The sequence below is a fragment of the Quercus lobata genome, chromosome 6 (assembly GCF_001633185.2).
Source record: "Quercus lobata isolate SW786 chromosome 6, ValleyOak3.0 Primary Assembly, whole genome shotgun sequence".
Taxonomy (NCBI): domain Eukaryota; kingdom Viridiplantae; phylum Streptophyta; class Magnoliopsida; order Fagales; family Fagaceae; genus Quercus; species Quercus lobata.
The window spans coordinates 12,185,976-12,204,171 of NC_044909.1; the positions used below are offsets into that span (position 1 = coordinate 12,185,976).

General features: G+C 37.3%; 1 protein-coding gene across 1 annotated transcript; it reads left to right on the forward strand.

Annotated features, from left to right (window-relative positions):
- The first annotated feature begins 339 nt into the window (after positions 1 to 339).
- LOC115950669 (protein DETOXIFICATION 40-like) lies at positions 340 to 6,246 on the forward strand. Its single transcript, XM_031067891.1, has 7 exons — positions 340 to 681; positions 942 to 1,573; positions 4,155 to 4,211; positions 4,614 to 4,852; positions 4,980 to 5,098; positions 5,247 to 5,333; positions 5,996 to 6,246. Exons 1-7 carry the CDS (start codon positions 340 to 342, stop codon positions 6,059 to 6,061), a joined length of 1,542 nt encoding a protein of 513 aa, XP_030923751.1. The 3' UTR covers positions 6,062 to 6,246.
- Positions 6,247 to 18,196: the final 11,950 nt, after the last annotated feature.

The following is an 18,196-nucleotide window of genomic DNA, read 5'->3' on the forward strand; positions in this document are numbered from 1 at the left end:
ATACTCTCCAACTATTTTATTTTATTTTATTTTTTTGAGAAGTATACTCTCCAACCATAGTAATTTTGTAAAGATGAAAAAAGGAATGTGGCATATTAGTATTGATGAAACAGAGAAGTGCATCCAAGCTGGGACACAGTATTTTTATTACACACAATAACATATTGATAGAGTTTTTTTTTTTTTTTTTTTGAGAAGGAATATTGATAGAGTTTAGTTATATATATACTCCTCTCATTTTCTTCTCCTCACTACTAGCTATATCCACCGCGACTAGCATATGAATACATACCAACAACAAACAACGCAAGCACCACAAAGTCTCTTCCCCAACCCTCAATGGGGTCTTCAGAAGATAACATCAATGAGCCCTTGCTCCAAAGCAACACACAATCTCCCTCTTTGTCATCCTATTCATTCACCACAAAGCATCAATCAAGCCGCGAGCTTGAAAGGATTTTGTCCGACGATAGCGTGCCTTTCTTGCGGCGTCTACCAGCCGCTACATGGATTGAGTTCAAGCTCCTCTTCTACCTTGCTGCTCCGGCTGTTATTGTATACATGATCAACTATCTCATGTCCATGTCCACCCAAATCATTGCCGGCCACCTTGGTAACCTTGAGCTTGCTGCCGCCTCTCTTGGCAACAATGGCATCCAAGTCTTTGCCTATGGCCTCATGGTAATATTACTTGCTAATCTCTCTTTTTATCAACGATAAAGTCTTTTGTTCAAATAAAAAGAACTTGTGTTCGGATCTATCTAAAAAATATATAAAAAATCAATCGGTGTCTCAATCTAATAATAAAAAACAATCAGACAAAATATATTTGAATCCTATCGAATCAATAAATTAGAATATGTACCTACAAAGTTTGCAAATTACAGTTTTCCTCTCATTCTTATCATCGTGGCCAATGTTTTTCATTCTTCCACACGCAGTTAGGCATGGGGAGTGCTGTGGAGACGCTATGTGGACAAGCATATGGAGCCCAAAAGTACGAAATGCTAGGCATATATTTGCAAAGATCAACCATCCTTCTCACTTTAGCAGGTGTCCTTCTCAGTATCATCTATATCTTCTCCAAGCCCATCCTAATATTTCTTGGTGAATCACCAAGAATTGCATCTGCAGCAGCAATTTTCGTCTATGGTCTAATCCCTCAAATCTTCGCATACGCTGTAAACTTCCCTATCCAAAAATTTCTACAAGCTCAAAGCATTGTACTCCCTAGTGCAATAATGTCAACGGCCACACTAGTGGTACACATTTTGCTAAGCTGGGTTGTAGTGTACAAGATTGGGCTTGGGTTGTTAGGTGCATCATTAGTGCTGAGCTTGTCATGGTGGATTATAGTGGTGGCACAATTTGTCTACATAGTGAAAAGTGAGAGTTGCAAGTATACGTGGAGGGGGTTTAGTCTGCAAGCATTCTCAGAATTACCAGGATTCTTTAGGTTGTCAGTGGCATCAGCGGTGATGCTATGCCTAGAGACGTGGTACTTTCAAATTCTTGTTTTGCTGGCTGGATTGCTTCCGAACCCTGAGTTGGCTTTGGATGCCCTATCCATTTGGTAAGATATGTTGTTTATTTCTTAATTCTAGGAAGTAGTTTCTTTGTTTTGTTTGTTTGTTTCTAAATTCTTGAATATAGCAGTAATGAGTCAATCTGGCCACAAGACTTAGATCTTAGTTCGAATTCCCCTAATCCTCACTAGTGTGTTGGTGTTCATCTTCGTATGTGTTGCCTTGAGCGTATAGGGGTTGCCATGCTCTCTTCCTATGCATTTTTTTTTTATGTCCAGAAAGAAAGAAAAAGAGTCAAACTGGCCACTAATATATATGTATTCCTCTTAATTTCTCCACTATATTTTAATACTTACCTTGATTAATTGGATTATAATACTATAAATGTTGCATGTAGCATTTAACATTTACCATGTTTAGAAATAATAATATTCCTCATGAATGCCTATTTTCTGTCATACTTTATATATTCCATTTTATACTAGACTAATTGTGATATGCCATGTGTTTGATAAGCTGTTTCTTTCTAAAGTCTATTATATAGTAGTAATGAGTTAAGCTGGCCAGAAAATACTAAAAATACTACAAATTTTAATATACAATACTTATAAATTGATGTGACAATAAATATAATTAGTGGGGTTCAACTATTTTATATATAAATATTTGAATTGTCTCTTTGTAATTAGTGACACATTAATTTGTAAAGTTAAAGTAAAAATTGTAGTACCTATAGCACCACACGTGACAAATATGTCTTCCTTTGCATCTCTCTAGTCAGTTTACTTACCATGATTGGATTATAAAATTTGCATTTATCGTTTAACATTTACCATATTGAGAAAACCTTAGAAAGGTAAAACCCCTTCATATATGGTTTCCAATATTTCTACCATAGTTTTAACTTTTAAGTGGTCATAACACCTACCCAAAAATAAAAAAGAAGAGAAACATTAATTGGGAGGAATTCCATGTTCATGGTTATTTTAAGTGCAATATATCTACCATTTTTTCCCCTTACCTCTCCTCCATATAGTTTTTAATTTTTTTTTTAATTTTTTTATATTTAATTTTTTTAAATTAAATTTTTATGAACTCCTGTCCATATAGTTTAGAACATTTTTATAAGTGCAATCTAATGTTACACTTAATGACTTTACATTGGATTAATTAATTTTTTATTTTTTTACAAATCAACTATTTGATTATATTATTTATTTACACTCTTATACTTGCAAAATTTTAATTGATCAAAAACCAATAATGGGCTTATAAATCAAATATGCAAATTTTAAAGTTTTGTATTTAAAGTGATATAATAATAAATTTATGTATGAAGTAGCAAAAAAATATTCTATTTTTTTATATAAGATAAAAATTATACTCTATTTTAATCTATATAAGTGTATATATGTGTGAAGTCTCCTTTTGAAAACTTGAATCCTAGCCTTTGTCTCTCACACTTTACAAGCATTTATACTTGTGAAATGACCATCGCGTCAAGTTTTATTCTATTGATATGAAATTTGAGAGGAACATAAGAATGAAGTGAATGGACTTTTTAAATTTTAATAATAATAATAATAATAATATTTTCAAGGGGAGGGGGAAAATTATTATTGTTAAGTAATATAATATTTGTTAGTTTTATATTAGGTTAACATAATAATTTAAGAAATAAAATCTCAATTTACAATGTATTAAGTATTAACAATAATAAATTTCCCATATAAAAAAAAAAACAATAATAAATTTCCATTAATAGAACCATATAAACCTATAATTACCCGTACTTTAAAACCAATCTCACTAAATTTTTATCCTAGGTTGTTAAAATATCTCATCATTGACATTCTTTTCACTGACTTTTTTTTTTTGAGAAACAAACACACACACAAGGGAGAGGGAAAGGGGTTCTAACACAAAGGCACATTACAACTCCACTCAAAAGTCATTGTAACTTTTAAGGGAGGATGGGGCAAGTTATACTATACACAAAACACTCTCTTAAGTAATGTGAGACAATTACCCATTCTTTTTTTTTTGAGAAACAATCACATACACACACACAAGGGAGAGGGAAATAAGTTTTTTTCACTGACTTGTAAGCATAAAACCCGCTTTAACTTTTATTTTTTGTTGAGAAAACACATGAAATTTTATTAACGAAAACTGGTTATTTCAACTTGAAGTACATAACAAAACTGTAGTGAAATATCCTCTATCTAAATAGCACAATCTAAAACATTGAGAGAATTCTTAGCCAAGCAATGGGCAAGTTTATTGCCTTCTCTCCTTGAAGCCTGCTTTAACTTAAAGCACTTGAATGATAGCTCTGCATACATTTTTTTTGTTTTGTTAAACACAGCCCAACAACATACATTAATTGCCCACAAACTGAACTCGTTTAAATAAGCATATGGTCCCGCAAATGGATGAGTCCTATCTCTATTGATGCGGGCCCTACAGCATTTAGTATCACGATCAAAACAAAAAAACAAAAACAAAAAAATTACACTACCTTGTATTTACAGTTTCATATGTTTAATTTTTGTCAATAAGCCAAACGCCATATAGTTTATTATTATTATTATTATTTTTTGAATGGGATGCAATTTGCATTTGCAGCACAACAGTATCTGGATGGGTTTTCATGATCTCGGTTGGCTTCAATGCAGCTGCAAGGTCAGTCAGTCTTGTCACTTTCTTTAGCTAGGAATTTATTATTATTTTTTATTCTATATGAATAATAAAATTAATTTAGATACCACACATTAATTTCAATTGAGTGTCCTACTTAGACTTGTTAAGCATAAGCAAGAGAAGACACTATCGGTGTTGATTTAGCCTTCCAAGCATAGCCACAGTGCAACACAGTCGTTTAAGAGATGAAGCTAACACGTTCGTACAGTCCTATATATTACTAGTCCGTTGTTATATCGAATCACATGTGTCAATTAATATATAAGCACATGTTTTACATTGTAATTATTCATTAGTGGAAATAGATTGATTAGTCTCTCTCTCTTCCTCTGAAATTAATTATAATTGATATACATATATGTTCATGATGATGAGAAATTGCAGTGTGAGAGTGAGCAATGAGCTTGGAGCTGGAAATCCAAAGTCAGCATCATTTTCTGTGACGGTTGTGACATTGATCTCCTTCATCATCTCTGTGATCTCAGCATTGGTTGTGCTTGCTTTACGCGATGTCATAAGCTATGCATTCACTCAAGGTGAAACCGTGGCCGCTGCTGTCTCGGATCTCTGCCCACTTCTCGCCCTCACCCTCCTCCTCAATGGAATTCAACCTGTCGTGTCCGGTAAAATTAATATCCATTAATATTAATGCACAAATAATTATTGGTGTTCATTAACATTCGTTTCTTATATATATCTTAAACAAGCTAGCTATGGTCTAATGTGATAGCCCATGATATTAATTTGAAGGGGTGGCTGTTGGGTGTGGATGGCAAGCTTTCGTTGCATACGTAAATATTGCATGTTACTACGGGGTTGGAATACCATTGGGTGTGCTTCTCGGCTTTTATTTTAAACTTGGTGCCAAGGTACTTCATTTTTTGGTTTCAATATATAGTGAGATTTCAATCTAAAATATTAACGTTTTGAGAAATGGAAATGATGAAATATGTGGTAATAATTCATTGTGATGCATGTATTACATTGTTATATATATATATATATATATATATATAGGGGATATGGTTGGGAATGCTCAGTGGCACGTTGGCGCAAACTATCATTTTGATTTGGGTTACGTTTCGGACGGATTGGAATAAAGAGGTAAGTACCTTCAAATCCTAAGCTCTCATGTATAATAAGTAAACATCAGAGTCTGGTTTTTCATTCTACAACCTACCTGCAAATTTTACCTATATTAATTAATGGAAAATGTTAGAAATATTTTTATGTGAAAATGATAAAGTAATTAATGTTGTTGACAACTTTTTATATTTTTCATAAAAATTATGTTAAAATTTTCCTAATATAATTTATTAACAATTATTTTAAGAATATCTGTTAACATGCATCAATTTAGGAAAATTAATGCATGTTTTTGCAAAAAAAATAAATACTAGTATAGGTTTTGGTCTAAGTCCACTTATGATATGACCCACCAATTAGACCTGCCTTTTGTATCTAATGTTGAACCTGTAATATGAAAGTTGAATGCAATTGGGTCAGATTGGGTTAGGGTATTGCTGGCTATGCCGTACCGGAATAGCCAACCCGAAAGAAGGAGCAGGTGAACCACCATTGTCCATGAAATACATGCAACTACTTAAAAATGATTTGAAAATTAAAACCAATGCCAAATTACTAATCCTATTTGTGAGTCTGTGAGAACGAAACACTGCTATTAAAACAATATGTGCGGCACAGATTGCTATTAATTATGAGCCATTTCTAGTTTATGTCAAATCAAATTCTATGTTAAATTACAGGTGGAAGAAGCTACCAAAAGGTTGAACAAATGGGAGGATAAAATGGAATCACTTACGATGAACTGAAACTAGTTTTGAAAAATGATCTCGATTAGTGCATTTGAATTGCACTAGTGACTGTCTGACTTTGCAAATTGGGAGAGCCTGAGGTACGGCATTTGGGTAAAATTATGACAAATTAAACAAAACTTTCTGAGTTAAAATTCTTCTTTCACTGTATAACATTCCATATTATTGAAGAACAGAGAAAACGTGATAGACATTGGTATGTAATGTAATGTCAAAATTTTTTTTTTCCTTCCTTTTTCTCTCTCTGCTATTTTCCTTTTATTTTTTTCTTAGTAATTGTTGGTACTAACATAATGATAATGGAAATAGCACAAAGAAAAACTGAATAATACTTCTAAATTTTATTAATTTAAAGAAAGAAATTACACAACACTATTTAGACTGAGTTGAGACATTCGCTCTCTTTAAGGAGATTCAAGCCTTTAGTTGGCTAAACTTTGTAACCGGTACAAACCGTTTTTGACTTGTCTCCCCCAGGATACAACAGCCCAACAAGTGTTGTATGACTAGAACAACCTCTGCACAAAGTGTTTAAACCCAAAGCTCCACCAGAAAGAACACCCTTGAATGAGTCTATTTATAAGCTCAATGGGCCTCACAAAATTACTACCCAAATTAATTTGATTAATTAGGTTTATTATTATGATGTAGTGGGTGTTATAAGATTAATTGTTGGATATTAATCTGATGGGCTGAAGTTACCCAATTAATGGTGATAAAGAGTTTCTGAAGAATGAAAATGCAAGTAGGAGGATCCAAGAGGCTGATTCATTTCCATTTTCGATACCTCCACCCTTTACCTCCCCTTTGCGCACGTATCTAACCCAATATCTGAGACAATTCATGTTAGCACATTAATCACCACAATTAAAAAGAATAAAATAGTCTCTCTCATTTTCAATGTGAGATTAAACATTTTCACTAACTCATCATCTTTCATATTCACTCCCATATCTTTACATTTATGTTGTAACATTTATTTATTTTTAATTATTTAATATTAAAATGCTCTAACAATCCCCCACTTATTTTAGTATTAAATTTTTTAGTTAAAGAGAGATTTCCAGGCAAAGACGGGTCACTATGCATCATGAAGGTATGCTTTGCATAGAACCTTCACTTAGTAAAACAACGATCTCAACCCCAAAGTCGTAGTGGTCTCTGACTTGAACTAGGACTGCTTTAGGGAAACTAAGAGGCTGTTTGGATGAGTGATTTCCATAACTCATAACTCTGTTTCCATAACTCATAACTCAAAAATGGTGGGACCCATAGCTGAGAAGTCTGTTTGGCATCACATAACTCTGTTTCCAGTTTTTTGTTTCCATTACTCAATTCTCTGATTTTTGAGTTATGAGTTATGGAAACTGAAAACATATTTTAGCTGTTTTCAATTTCCATAATTCTATTTTCAATGGCATTTTTGTAGTTAAACACACATGAAGGGACCCATTGTTAGGGTCAGCCGCAACTTTTGACAATTTTTTTTCTTACTTCTTCACTGTCTCTGTTGGTTGGGTTTTTTTCTTTTTTTTTTTTTCATTGGTCTCCGTTGGTTGGGTTCTTTCTTTCTTTTTTTTTCTTTTTTTCTTCTTCTTTCACTGGTCTCCATTGGTTGGGTTCTTTTTTTTTTTTTTTTTCATTGGTCTTCGTTGGCTGGGTTCTTTCTTTCTTTCTTTTTTTTCTTCTTCTTTCATTGGTCTTCGTTGGCTGGGGATTTTTTTTTCCCTTCTTCTTTCACTGGGTTAGGGTTTTTTTTTTTTTTTTTTTTTTTTTTTTTTTTTTTTTTTTTTTTTTTTTCCACTAGGTTCGGTGAGTTTGGGTTATTTATTTATTTTTATTTACTGGGTTTGGTGAGTTTGGTACTGGAAAAAAAAAGAAAAGAAAAAGCTGAATCGAGTGACAGGTATAGGGCCCACAAATAGTGTGAAAAATATTGAGGGATGGCAAGTGAGTGATGGTGTCAAATGGGTAGGGTATTTTAAAGTGATGAGTGATGAGTGATGAGTGATGAGTGATGGAAATTGAGTGATGAAAAAAAAACATCCAAACAAGCCCTAAGCATTATTGCTTACACATAACAACCTAGGTATTGACATGAGCTTTTATAGCTAGCACTTTATGGCCGTGTGCTGATCCCAGTTTCATGAGTGTATTTGAGATTAAGTCCAAATCTCATAGGAAGTGGCCCCACTCCCATACTCACGTAGGTGAAATTTTGTCAAGGGTGCTCCTGTAATTCTAACACTCCACTCATACGAGCTACAAATTTCATTAAGAGTTTCTTACTTAACCTCTCCACATTACAGGATAAATGCACTTACATTATAGGGATGAACAATTTAAAAAATTATTTACAAAATAAATAATTAAAAAAATAGTGCATTTCGTACGACCATCATATGATTCGTTTTTCCTATTGAACCCAATTCTCAGGATCTCTAGTCCTTGGGTTGGGTATCCTCATACATGGCTCATGATTCTATGGACTTTAGTGCCATCCCCCTCGATGTATTCTAGACTCTATCTTTTGCCAAGACCTTGGTAAATGAATCTACAAGATTGTCATTAGATTTAATAGAATCCATAGTTATGATGTCACTACTCAAATAAGATCGCACGATACTGTGCTTTCTTCTTATAGGTCTGGATTTACCGTTGTAGTAACGGTTTTTAACTCCACCAATTGTGGCAGTGCTATTACAATGAATTAATATAGGTGGAATTGGGTTTTCCCAAAGTGGAATTTCATATAACAAATCTCTAAGTCAATTTGCCTCTTCACTAGCTGAAGCTAATGCTATTAATTTAGCTTCCATTGTTGAATTAGCAATTATTGTTTGCCTTTTAGATTTCCAACAAATAGCACCACTACCTAAGGTAAAAATATAACCAGTGGTACAGAGAGAAACCTGATAAAGTATTCCAATTGGCATCACTAAGAGCTTCAATCACAGCAGGGTACTTTTTATAAAATAAGCCATAGCTTTTGGTACCAATTAAATATCTCATGACTCACTCAGTAGCTATCCAATGATCTTTACTAGGCTTGCTAGTAAATCTATTTAGCACTCTTACTGCATATGCAATGTCAGGTCTAGTACAATCAGTAGCATAACGCAAACTACCAATGATACTAGCATAATCCTTTTGATTAAAAATCCCATCATCATTATTCACAGGAAATAAATGAACACTATAATCAAAAGGAGTAGCTACACTTTTGTGATCATGAAAATTATATTTTCTCAATATTTTCTCAACATAATGTAATTGATCAAGAAATATTCCATCACATGTTTTTGTAATTTTCATGCCTAAAATAAAATTAGCCTCACCAAGATCTTTTATATCAAAATGGCTTTTAAGCATATATTTTGTCTCATTTATAACATGCATATTTGAGCCAAAAATCAACATATCACTCACATAAAGGCTAATAATAACATGTAAATTAATCCATGATTTAGAATAAATATATTTATCACATTCATTTGATTTATAACCATTCTTAATCATGCAGGAATCAAACTTTTCATGCCACTATTTTGGTGCTTGTTTTAAGCCATATAGGGATTTAGTTAGCTTACATACCTTGCTTTCTTGTCCAGGCTCTACAAAGCCTTCAGGTTGATCCATATAAATCTATTCCTCTAGGTCCCCATTTTTACATCCATTTGATGAATTTTCAAATAAAAAATTGCAGCAATAGCAATTAACAATCTAATAGATGTAATTCTTGTCACCGGAGAAAATATATCAAAGAAATCAAGATTAGCTTTTTGTTTAAAGCCTTTTGCAACAAGTCTGGCTTTAAACTTATCTATTGATCCATCCGGATTCAACTTTTTTCTAAGGACCCATTTACAACCTATGGTCTTACAACCCAGTGGAAGATCTACTAATTTCCAAGTTCTATTAGAAATTAGAGATTCCATCTCATCATTTATAGCCTCTTTCCAAAATATAGCATTAGGTGATGTTAAAGCCTTTTTTAAATTTTGGGGATTTTTCTTAATGTTAAAAACATAATAATTGTTGAAGGCCAAAATTTCACAAGAATGCCCATTCCATGAAAAAGTAAAGAAGACCCAATTCAAGTAGCAAGAAGAATCAACATTAAGGCCCAATTTATATTCAGATTTCCAGCAAAAAAGGTCATCAAAAAGTCCAGCAAAATTCAGTGAAAGAACTGGGCCGGGATACCCAGAGGCTGCCAGAGGCCCGAGATCCTCAGAGGCCCGGGATCCTCAGGTAATGCAGGACAACTACTGTAGAATTGAGACAACTCAAGAAAGGTACCACGAAATACAAGAAATGAAGAACAGAGATGTCCTTCTCAAGTACCCACTGGTGCAGCAAAGAATCAGAAAGTATAAAGCAAACATTCATGAACAAATGAGCTGTATCACAAGGAACCAAGAATGAGAAAATCATACGAAGAAGCAACTGGAAGAGAACTTTCAACCCAGCAGTAAAAGATTCCAACTATTTGGGAATAACGACAAAAAGGAAATAACACCGACAACCAATTCTGAAAAATGAGAAAACTTGAAAGAAGAGAGATTGAAGGCTAATTGCTGAGGACGTCCCGGAATGGAAAGTCAGCAAATGACTTTTAGAGAAACAGCAATGAAAGATGAAAACCATGAGAAAAAAGGGAAGAGACCAGCCCATAAGAAAATGACACAGCACGAGCTCTGAGGGGCAAAAGAGAGAAATCACTAGTACCTCAGAGCCCTAGAAAGCACGCTATAAAAGGAAGAGAAAACCCATGTTGATGGGGGGAGGATTTTCAGTAGAAAGAATATAAAAACAGAGTCATTAGAACTCTGTAAAATTTAAGAAAAACAGAGGAATGTCTCCTGGTATCCCAGAAACAGCCACTATAGCACATACTTGGATTCAAAAGGATTCAAACTTTGCAAGTCTTAGAGGCTTGAATAGCCATCAAAGTCTGTAATTTTTGAGCTTATTTGAACCTTGTATCACGTCTTAGTGAGCAAATTTGTAATCCACAATCAAGAAAATAATGAAATATCTCATATTGATTTGAGAATTTCTAACAATTACTTTGCATATTTCTTTACTGCTTCTTGCTGCTCAATACATATATATTCTTGCTTGTAAAGCTGAGTCCCTGCCCAAGCAAAGCCACTCGGACTTGAGTTCCAAATCCCACAAGTCTTGTGCAAAAGCATAAGTCTGTGAGAATTGGGACCAGGATCCTCGTGGCTGAATCATTCTCATGAAATTCACTTACATATATGTATAAAGATTGTATAGTGTAGAGAACCAGAGATTCTGGGTTCTTACAGGCCTCATACGCCCCGGGATCCCACGACAGTACGTCCCGTGATCCCACGACAGTACGTCCCGTGATCCCACGACAGTACGCCTAAGGAGGAATCGCATTTTTGCCTTGAGGAGATTTATGTGACTTGCGCACAACTTGGTTCGTAATCAGCCCCCATTTAGCTGCGGTGAACCAAGCCCAGTCCACCAAAAACACAACTATTTGGCCCAGGATCCTTGGGCCTGTGTGCTAAAGAAAAAAGCACTCTCACATTTTGGCGACTTCACTGGGGACTGGGAGAAAGGAGAGGGAAAAAGTAGTCCCTTCGCAAGCATGGCTCCAAAGCTAGGAAAACACCTAGAGGAAGGAAAGTTCCTCTTAGTGCATTCAACATCAAGATCCCAAAAGTGTGGGTTCCTCCAACGAACGTTCTACCGAGAGACTCTATATGGAATTTTGGGGAATTTCCGAACACAAGATAAGTTTTATGCGTTATTATTTTCTCTGCTTTACAATTTGAACATAATAGATCATTGCCCTGCTTTTTAAAAGAAAAACAGGGGGTCATGTAGTAATATTTAAACAATTATAATATTGTCTCATTGCTTTAAAGAAAAATGGAGAAGTGAACAAATAAAATATATTGATGAAATGAAGATTGTATGAGATACATAATAGAGAAATGGCCCCACATTTGGGGGCTAATGTATTCTTTCTTTTAAAAAAAAAAAATTTATGATATTGTTTTATGCAAGTATTGAACTGAGTACACTGGTATCCTTTCCTATGTATATTTTTTTTTTTTTTTTGAGATACGGTCCCAGTTCATGAACTTTGACAGGTTACCAGGTACCTGGACCAGAATTCACAGTGAAACCTATAGAAACCATGGTCCAGGAGTCAGGAAAGAAAAGAGTCATAGGAAAGAAAAGACAATATATCAAAGAAAAAGGAAGATTCACATATTAAGAAATAAGAAGCAGTTTTGAAACAAAAAAAAAAAAGAGAAATAAGTGAATCAAAGAGATTTGATGAAATGTAAATTACATAGCAAAGCAATTTCCTCACGTTGTGGGGCTAAATAATTTTGCAGCAACTTGATAATAATATCATATGCTGCAGGTTAGCAAAATCTAAGAGATCCTTGACTCCAGGAAAGCAAAGCTTGGGAGATCCTTGATCCCAACAAAGCCTAGGAGATCCTTGATCCCAACAAAGATGAGAAGATCCTTGATCCCAACAAAGCTGAGGAGATCCTTTATTCCAGCAAGGCTGAGCACATCCTTAATTCCAGTAAAGTCCAGGAGATCCTTGACTCCAGGAAAGCAAATCCTGGGAGATCCTTGATCCCAGCAAAGCCTAAGAAATCCTTGGTTCCAACAAAGCTGAGAAGATCCTTTATTCCAGCAAGGCTGAGTACATACTTAATTCCAGCAAAGTCTAAGAGATCCTTGACTCCAGGAAAGCAAATCCTGGGAGATCCTTGATCCCAGCAAAGCCTAAGAAATCCTTGGTTCCAACAAAGTTGAGGAGATCCTTTATTCCAATAAGGCTGAGCACATTCTTAATTCCAGCAGAGTCCAGGAGATCCTTGACTCCAGGAAAGCAAAGCTTGGGAGATTCTTGATCCCAACAAAGCTAAGAAATCCTTGGTTCCAACAAAGCTGAGGAGATCCTTTATTCCAGCAAGGCTGAGCACATCCTTAATTCCAGCAAAGTCCAGGAGATCCTTGACTCCAGGAAAGCAAAGCTTGGGAGATCCTTGATCCCAACAAAGCTGAGGAGATCCTTGATCCCAACAAAGCTGAGGAGATCCTTTATTCCAGCAAGTCTGAGTACATCCTTAATTCCAGCAAAGTCCAGGAGATCCTTGACTCCAGGAAAGCAAAGCTTGGGAGATCCTTGATCCCAACAAAGCTGAGGAGATCCTTGATCCCAACAAAGCTGAGGAGATCCTTTATTCCAGCAAGTCTGAGTACATCCTTAATTCCAGCAAGGTCCAGGAGATCCTTGACTCTAGGAAAGCAAAGCCTGGGAGATCCTTGATCCCAGCAAAGTCTAAGAAATCCTTGGTTCCAACAAAGCTGAGGAGATCCTTTATTCCAGCAAGGCTGAGTACATTATTAATTCCAGCAAAGTCCAAGAGATCCTTGACTCCAGGAAAGCAAATCCTGGGAGATCCTTGATCCCAGCAAAGCCTAAGAAATCCTTGGTTCCAACAAAGCTGAGGAGATCCTTTATTCCAGCAAGGCTGAGCACATCCTTAATTCCAGCAAAGTCCAGGAGATCCTTGACTCCAGGAAAGCAAAGCTTGGGAGATCCTTGATCCCAACAAAGCTGAGGAGATCCTTGATCCCAACAAAGCTGAGGAGATCCTTTATTCCAGCAAGTCTGAGTACATCCTTAATTCCAGCAAAGTCCAGGAGATCCTTGACTCCAGGAAAGCAAAGCTTGGGAGATCCTTGATCCCAACAAAGCTGAGGAGATCCTTGATCCCAACAAAGCTGAGGAGATCCTTTATTCCAGCAAGTCTGAGTATATCCTTAATTCCAGCAAAGTCCAGGAGATCTTTGACTCCAGGAAAGCAAAGCTTGGGAGATCCTTGATCCCAACAAAGCTGAGGAGATCCTTGATCCCAACAAAACTGAGGAGATCCTTTATTCCAGTAAGGCTGAGTACATTCTTAATTTCAGCAAAGTCCAAGAGATCCTTGACTCTAGGAAAGTAAAGCCTGGGAGATCCTTGATCCCAGCAAAGCCTAAGAAATCCTTGGTTCCAACAAAGCTGAGGAGATCCTTTATTCCAGCAAGGCTGAGTACATTCTTAATTTCAGCAAAGTCCAAGAGATCCTTGACTCTAGGAAAGCAAAGCCTGGGAGATCCTTGATCCCAGCAAAGTCTAAGAAATCCTTGGTTCCAACAAAGCTGAGGAGATCCTTTATTCCAGCAAGGTTGAGTACATTATTAATTCTAGCAAAGTCCAAGAGATCCTTGACTCCAGGAAAACAAATCCTGGGAGATCCTTGATCCCAGCAAAGCCTAAGAAATCCTTAGTTCCAACAAAGCTGAGGAGATCCTTTATTCCAGCAAGGCTGAGCACATCCTTAATTCCAGCAAAGTCCAGGAGATCCTTGACTCCAGGAAAGTAAAGCTTGGGAGATCCTTGATCCCAACAAAGCTGAGGAGATCCTTGATCCCAACAAAGCTGAGGAGATCCTTTATTCCAGCAAGTCTGAGTACATCCTTAATTCCAGCAAAGTCCAAGAGATCCTTGACTCCAGGAAAGCAAATCCTGGGAGATCCTTGATCCCAGCAAAGCCTAAGAAATCCTTGGTTCCAACAAAGCTGAGGAGATCCTTTATTCCAGCAAGGCTGAGCACATCCTTAATTCCAGCAGAGTCCAGGAGATCCTTGACTCCAGGAAAGCAAAGCTTGGGAGATTCTTGATCCCAACAAAGCTAAGAAATCCTTGGTTCCAACAAAGCTGAGGAGATCCTTTATTCCAGCAAGGCTGAGCACATCCTTAATTCCAGCAAAGTCCAGGAGATCCTTGACTCCAGGAAAGCAAAGCTTGGGAGATCCTTGATCCCAACAAAGCTGAGGAGATCCTTGATCCCAACAAAGCTGAGGAGATCCTTTATTCCAGCAAGGCTGAGTACATACTTAATTCCAGCAAAGTCTAAGAGATCCTTGACTCCAGGAAAGCAAATCCTGGGAGATCCTTGATCCCAGCAAAGCCTAAGAAATCCTTGGTTCCAACAAAGTTGAGGAGATCCTTTATTCCAATAAGGCTGAGCACATTCTTAATTCCAGCAGAGTCCAGGAGATCCTTGACTCCAGGAAAGCAAAGCTTGGGAGATTCTTGATCCCAACAAAGCTAAGAAATCCTTGGTTCCAACAAAGCTGAGGAGATCCTTTATTCCAGCAAGGCTGAGCACATCCTTAATTCCAGCAAAGTCCAGGAGATCCTTGACTCCAGGAAAGCAAAGCTTGGGAGATCCTTGATCCCAACAAAGCTGAGGAGATCCTTGATCCCAACAGAGCTGAGGAGATCCTTTATTCCAGCAAATCTGAGTACATCCTTAATTCCAGCAAAGTCCAGGAGATCCTTGACTCCAGGAAAGCAAAGCTTGGGAGATCCTTAATCCCAACAAAGCTGAGGAGATCCTTGATCCCAACAAAGCTGAGGAGATCCTTTATTCCAGCAAGGCTGAGTACATCCTTAATTCCAGCAAAGTCCAAGAGATCCTTGACTCTAGGAAAGCAAAGCCTGGGAGATCCTTGATCCCAGCAAAGTCTAAGAAATCCTTGGTTCCAACAAAGCTGAGGAGATCCTTTATTCCAGCAAGGCTGAGTACATTATTAATTCCAGCAAAGTCCAAGAGATCCTTGACTCCAGGAAAGCAAATCCTGGGAGATCCTTGATCCCAGCAAAGCCTAAGAAATCCTTGGTTCCAACAAAGCTGAGGAGATCCTTTATTCCAGCAAGGCTGAGCACATCCTTAATTCCAGCAAAGTCCAGGAGATCCTTGACTCCAGGAAAGCAAAGCTTGGGAGATCCTTGATCCCAACAAAGCTGAGGAGATCCTTGATCCCAACAAAGCTGAGGAGATCCTTTATTCCAGCAAGTCTGAGTACATCCTTAATTCCAGCAAAGTCCAGGAGATCCTTGACTCCAGGAAAGCAAAGCTTGGGAGATCCTTGATCCCAACAAAGCTGAGGAGATCCTTGATCCCAACAAAGCTGAGGAGATCCTTTATTCCAGCAAGTCTGAGTATATCCTTAATTCCAGCAAAGTCCAGGAGATCTTTGACTCCAGGAAAGCAAAGCTTGGGAGATCCTTGATCCCAACAAAGCTGAGGAGATCCTTGATCCCAACAAAACTGAGGAGATCCTTTATTCCAGTAAGGCTGAGTACATTCTTAATTTCAGCAAAGTCCAAGAGATCCTTGACTCTAGGAAAGTAAAGCCTGGGAGATCCTTGATCCCAGCAAAGCCTAAGAAATCCTTGGTTCCAACAAAGCTGAGGAGATCCTTTATTCCAGCAAGGCTGAGTACATTCTTAATTTCAGCAAAGTCCAAGAGATCCTTGACTCTAGGAAAGCAAAGCCTGGGAGATCCTTGATCCCAGCAAAGTCTAAGAAATCCTTGGTTCCAACAAAGCTGAGGAGATCCTTTATTCCAGCAAGGTTGAGTACATTATTAATTCTAGCAAAGTCCAAGAGATCCTTGACTCCAGGAAAACAAATCCTGGGAGATCCTTGATCCCAGCAAAGCCTAAGAAATCCTTAGTTCCAACAAAGCTGAGGAGATCCTTTATTCCAGCAAGGCTGAGCACATCCTTAATTCCAGCAAAGTCCAGGAGATCCTTGACTCCAGGAAAGTAAAGCTTGGGAGATCCTTGATCCCAACAAAGCTGAGGAGATCCTTGATCCCAACAAAGCTGAGGAGATCCTTTATTCCAGCAAGTCTGAGTACATCCTTAATTCCAGCAAAGTCCAAGAGATCCTTGACTCCAGGAAAGCAAATCCTGGGAGATCCTTGATCCCAGCAAAGCCTAAGAAATCCTTGGTTCCAACAAAGCTGAGGAGATCCTTTATTCCAGCAAGGCTGAGTACATCCTTAATTCCAGCAAAGTCCAGGAGATCCTTGACTCCAGGAAAGCAAAGCTTGGGAGATCCTTGATCCCAACAAAGCTAAGAAATCCTTGGTTCCAACAAAGCTGAGGAGATCCTTTATTCCAGCAAGTCTGAGTACATCCTTAATTCCAGCAAAGTCTAAGAGATCCTTGACTCCAGGAAAGCAAATCCTGGGAGATCCTTGATCCCAACAAAGCCTAAGAAATCCTTGGTTCCAACAAAGCTGAGGAGATCCTTTATTCCAGCAAGGCTGAGTACATCCTTAATTCCAGCAAAGTCTAAGAGATCCTTAACTCTAGCAAAGTAAAGCCTGGGAGATCCTTGATCCCAACAAAGCTGAGGAGATCCTTAATTCCAGCAAGGCTAAGTACACCTTCAATTTCAACAAAGCCTAAAAGATCGTTAGTTCCAGCAAAGACGAAGTATTTCCACGAATCCAGCAAAGTAAAATGGTTGTAAAAAAAAATGGAGGCATCCGGAAAATGGATAGAAGTTCCATAATAGCATCAAGAGAAGGTTGATCAAGCATGATTCAACAACCGCCTCATGTCTTGGGGGCTAAAGCCTATTATGCAGTGGACCTTAAATATATTTTGAAGAAAATCAATAGAAACACTATATTGCAAGTCAGTAGCAAAATCAACATTATTGAAAGCTCAACAACTATACAATACATCTATCATTTCTTACAGCTCAATAATTGGGCTCACCTATGGAAATAACAAGATTTGGAGGAGATACAGAGACCACTGGAAGACACCTACAACTAGCTCTAACGGCCAACCATGACATCACAACTATTGCCTAATCCTCTCAACGTATCACTAGTACGTGAAAGAGGGATTGAATGGGAAGACCACAAAAGTCACTGCCAATCTCAGTCATTTCATCCAGCACAAAGTAAACTTTGTGGAAAATATACTTTATGATGAATCGGCTCCAGCTGAAGAATATCTCATTGTTAGGATCCCGGGGAGCTCCCATATTTGGGATCCCGGGGGTTCCTATCGCAGAAGAAGAAGAAACCTGGAGGGAAAGCAGAATATTGCTTATGAAGGCACGCGGAACCTGAATGTAGCCTACAAGAGGATCTCGGACCACCATCTTACATGATAGCCCAGGAAGAGATCCTGGAGGAACCTGGGGATACGATGAGTCAGAATTTCCCATCTCCAGGATCCCGAGGGGTTCCCATCCT

Bases quoted from the DNA above. Each gene is read 5' to 3' on its own strand.
- LOC115950669 (XM_031067891.1), top strand. From the start codon at position 340: ATGGGGTCTTCAGAAGATAACATCAATGAGCCCTTGCTCCAAAGCAAC. The intron at 1,574-4,154 runs GTAAGATATGTT...TTGCATTTGCAG, and splicing joins TTGGATGCCCTATCCATTTG to CACAACAGTATCTGGATGGG. The intron at 4,853-4,979 runs GTAAAATTAATA...ATTAATTTGAAG, and splicing joins AATTCAACCTGTCGTGTCCG to GGGTGGCTGTTGGGTGTGGA.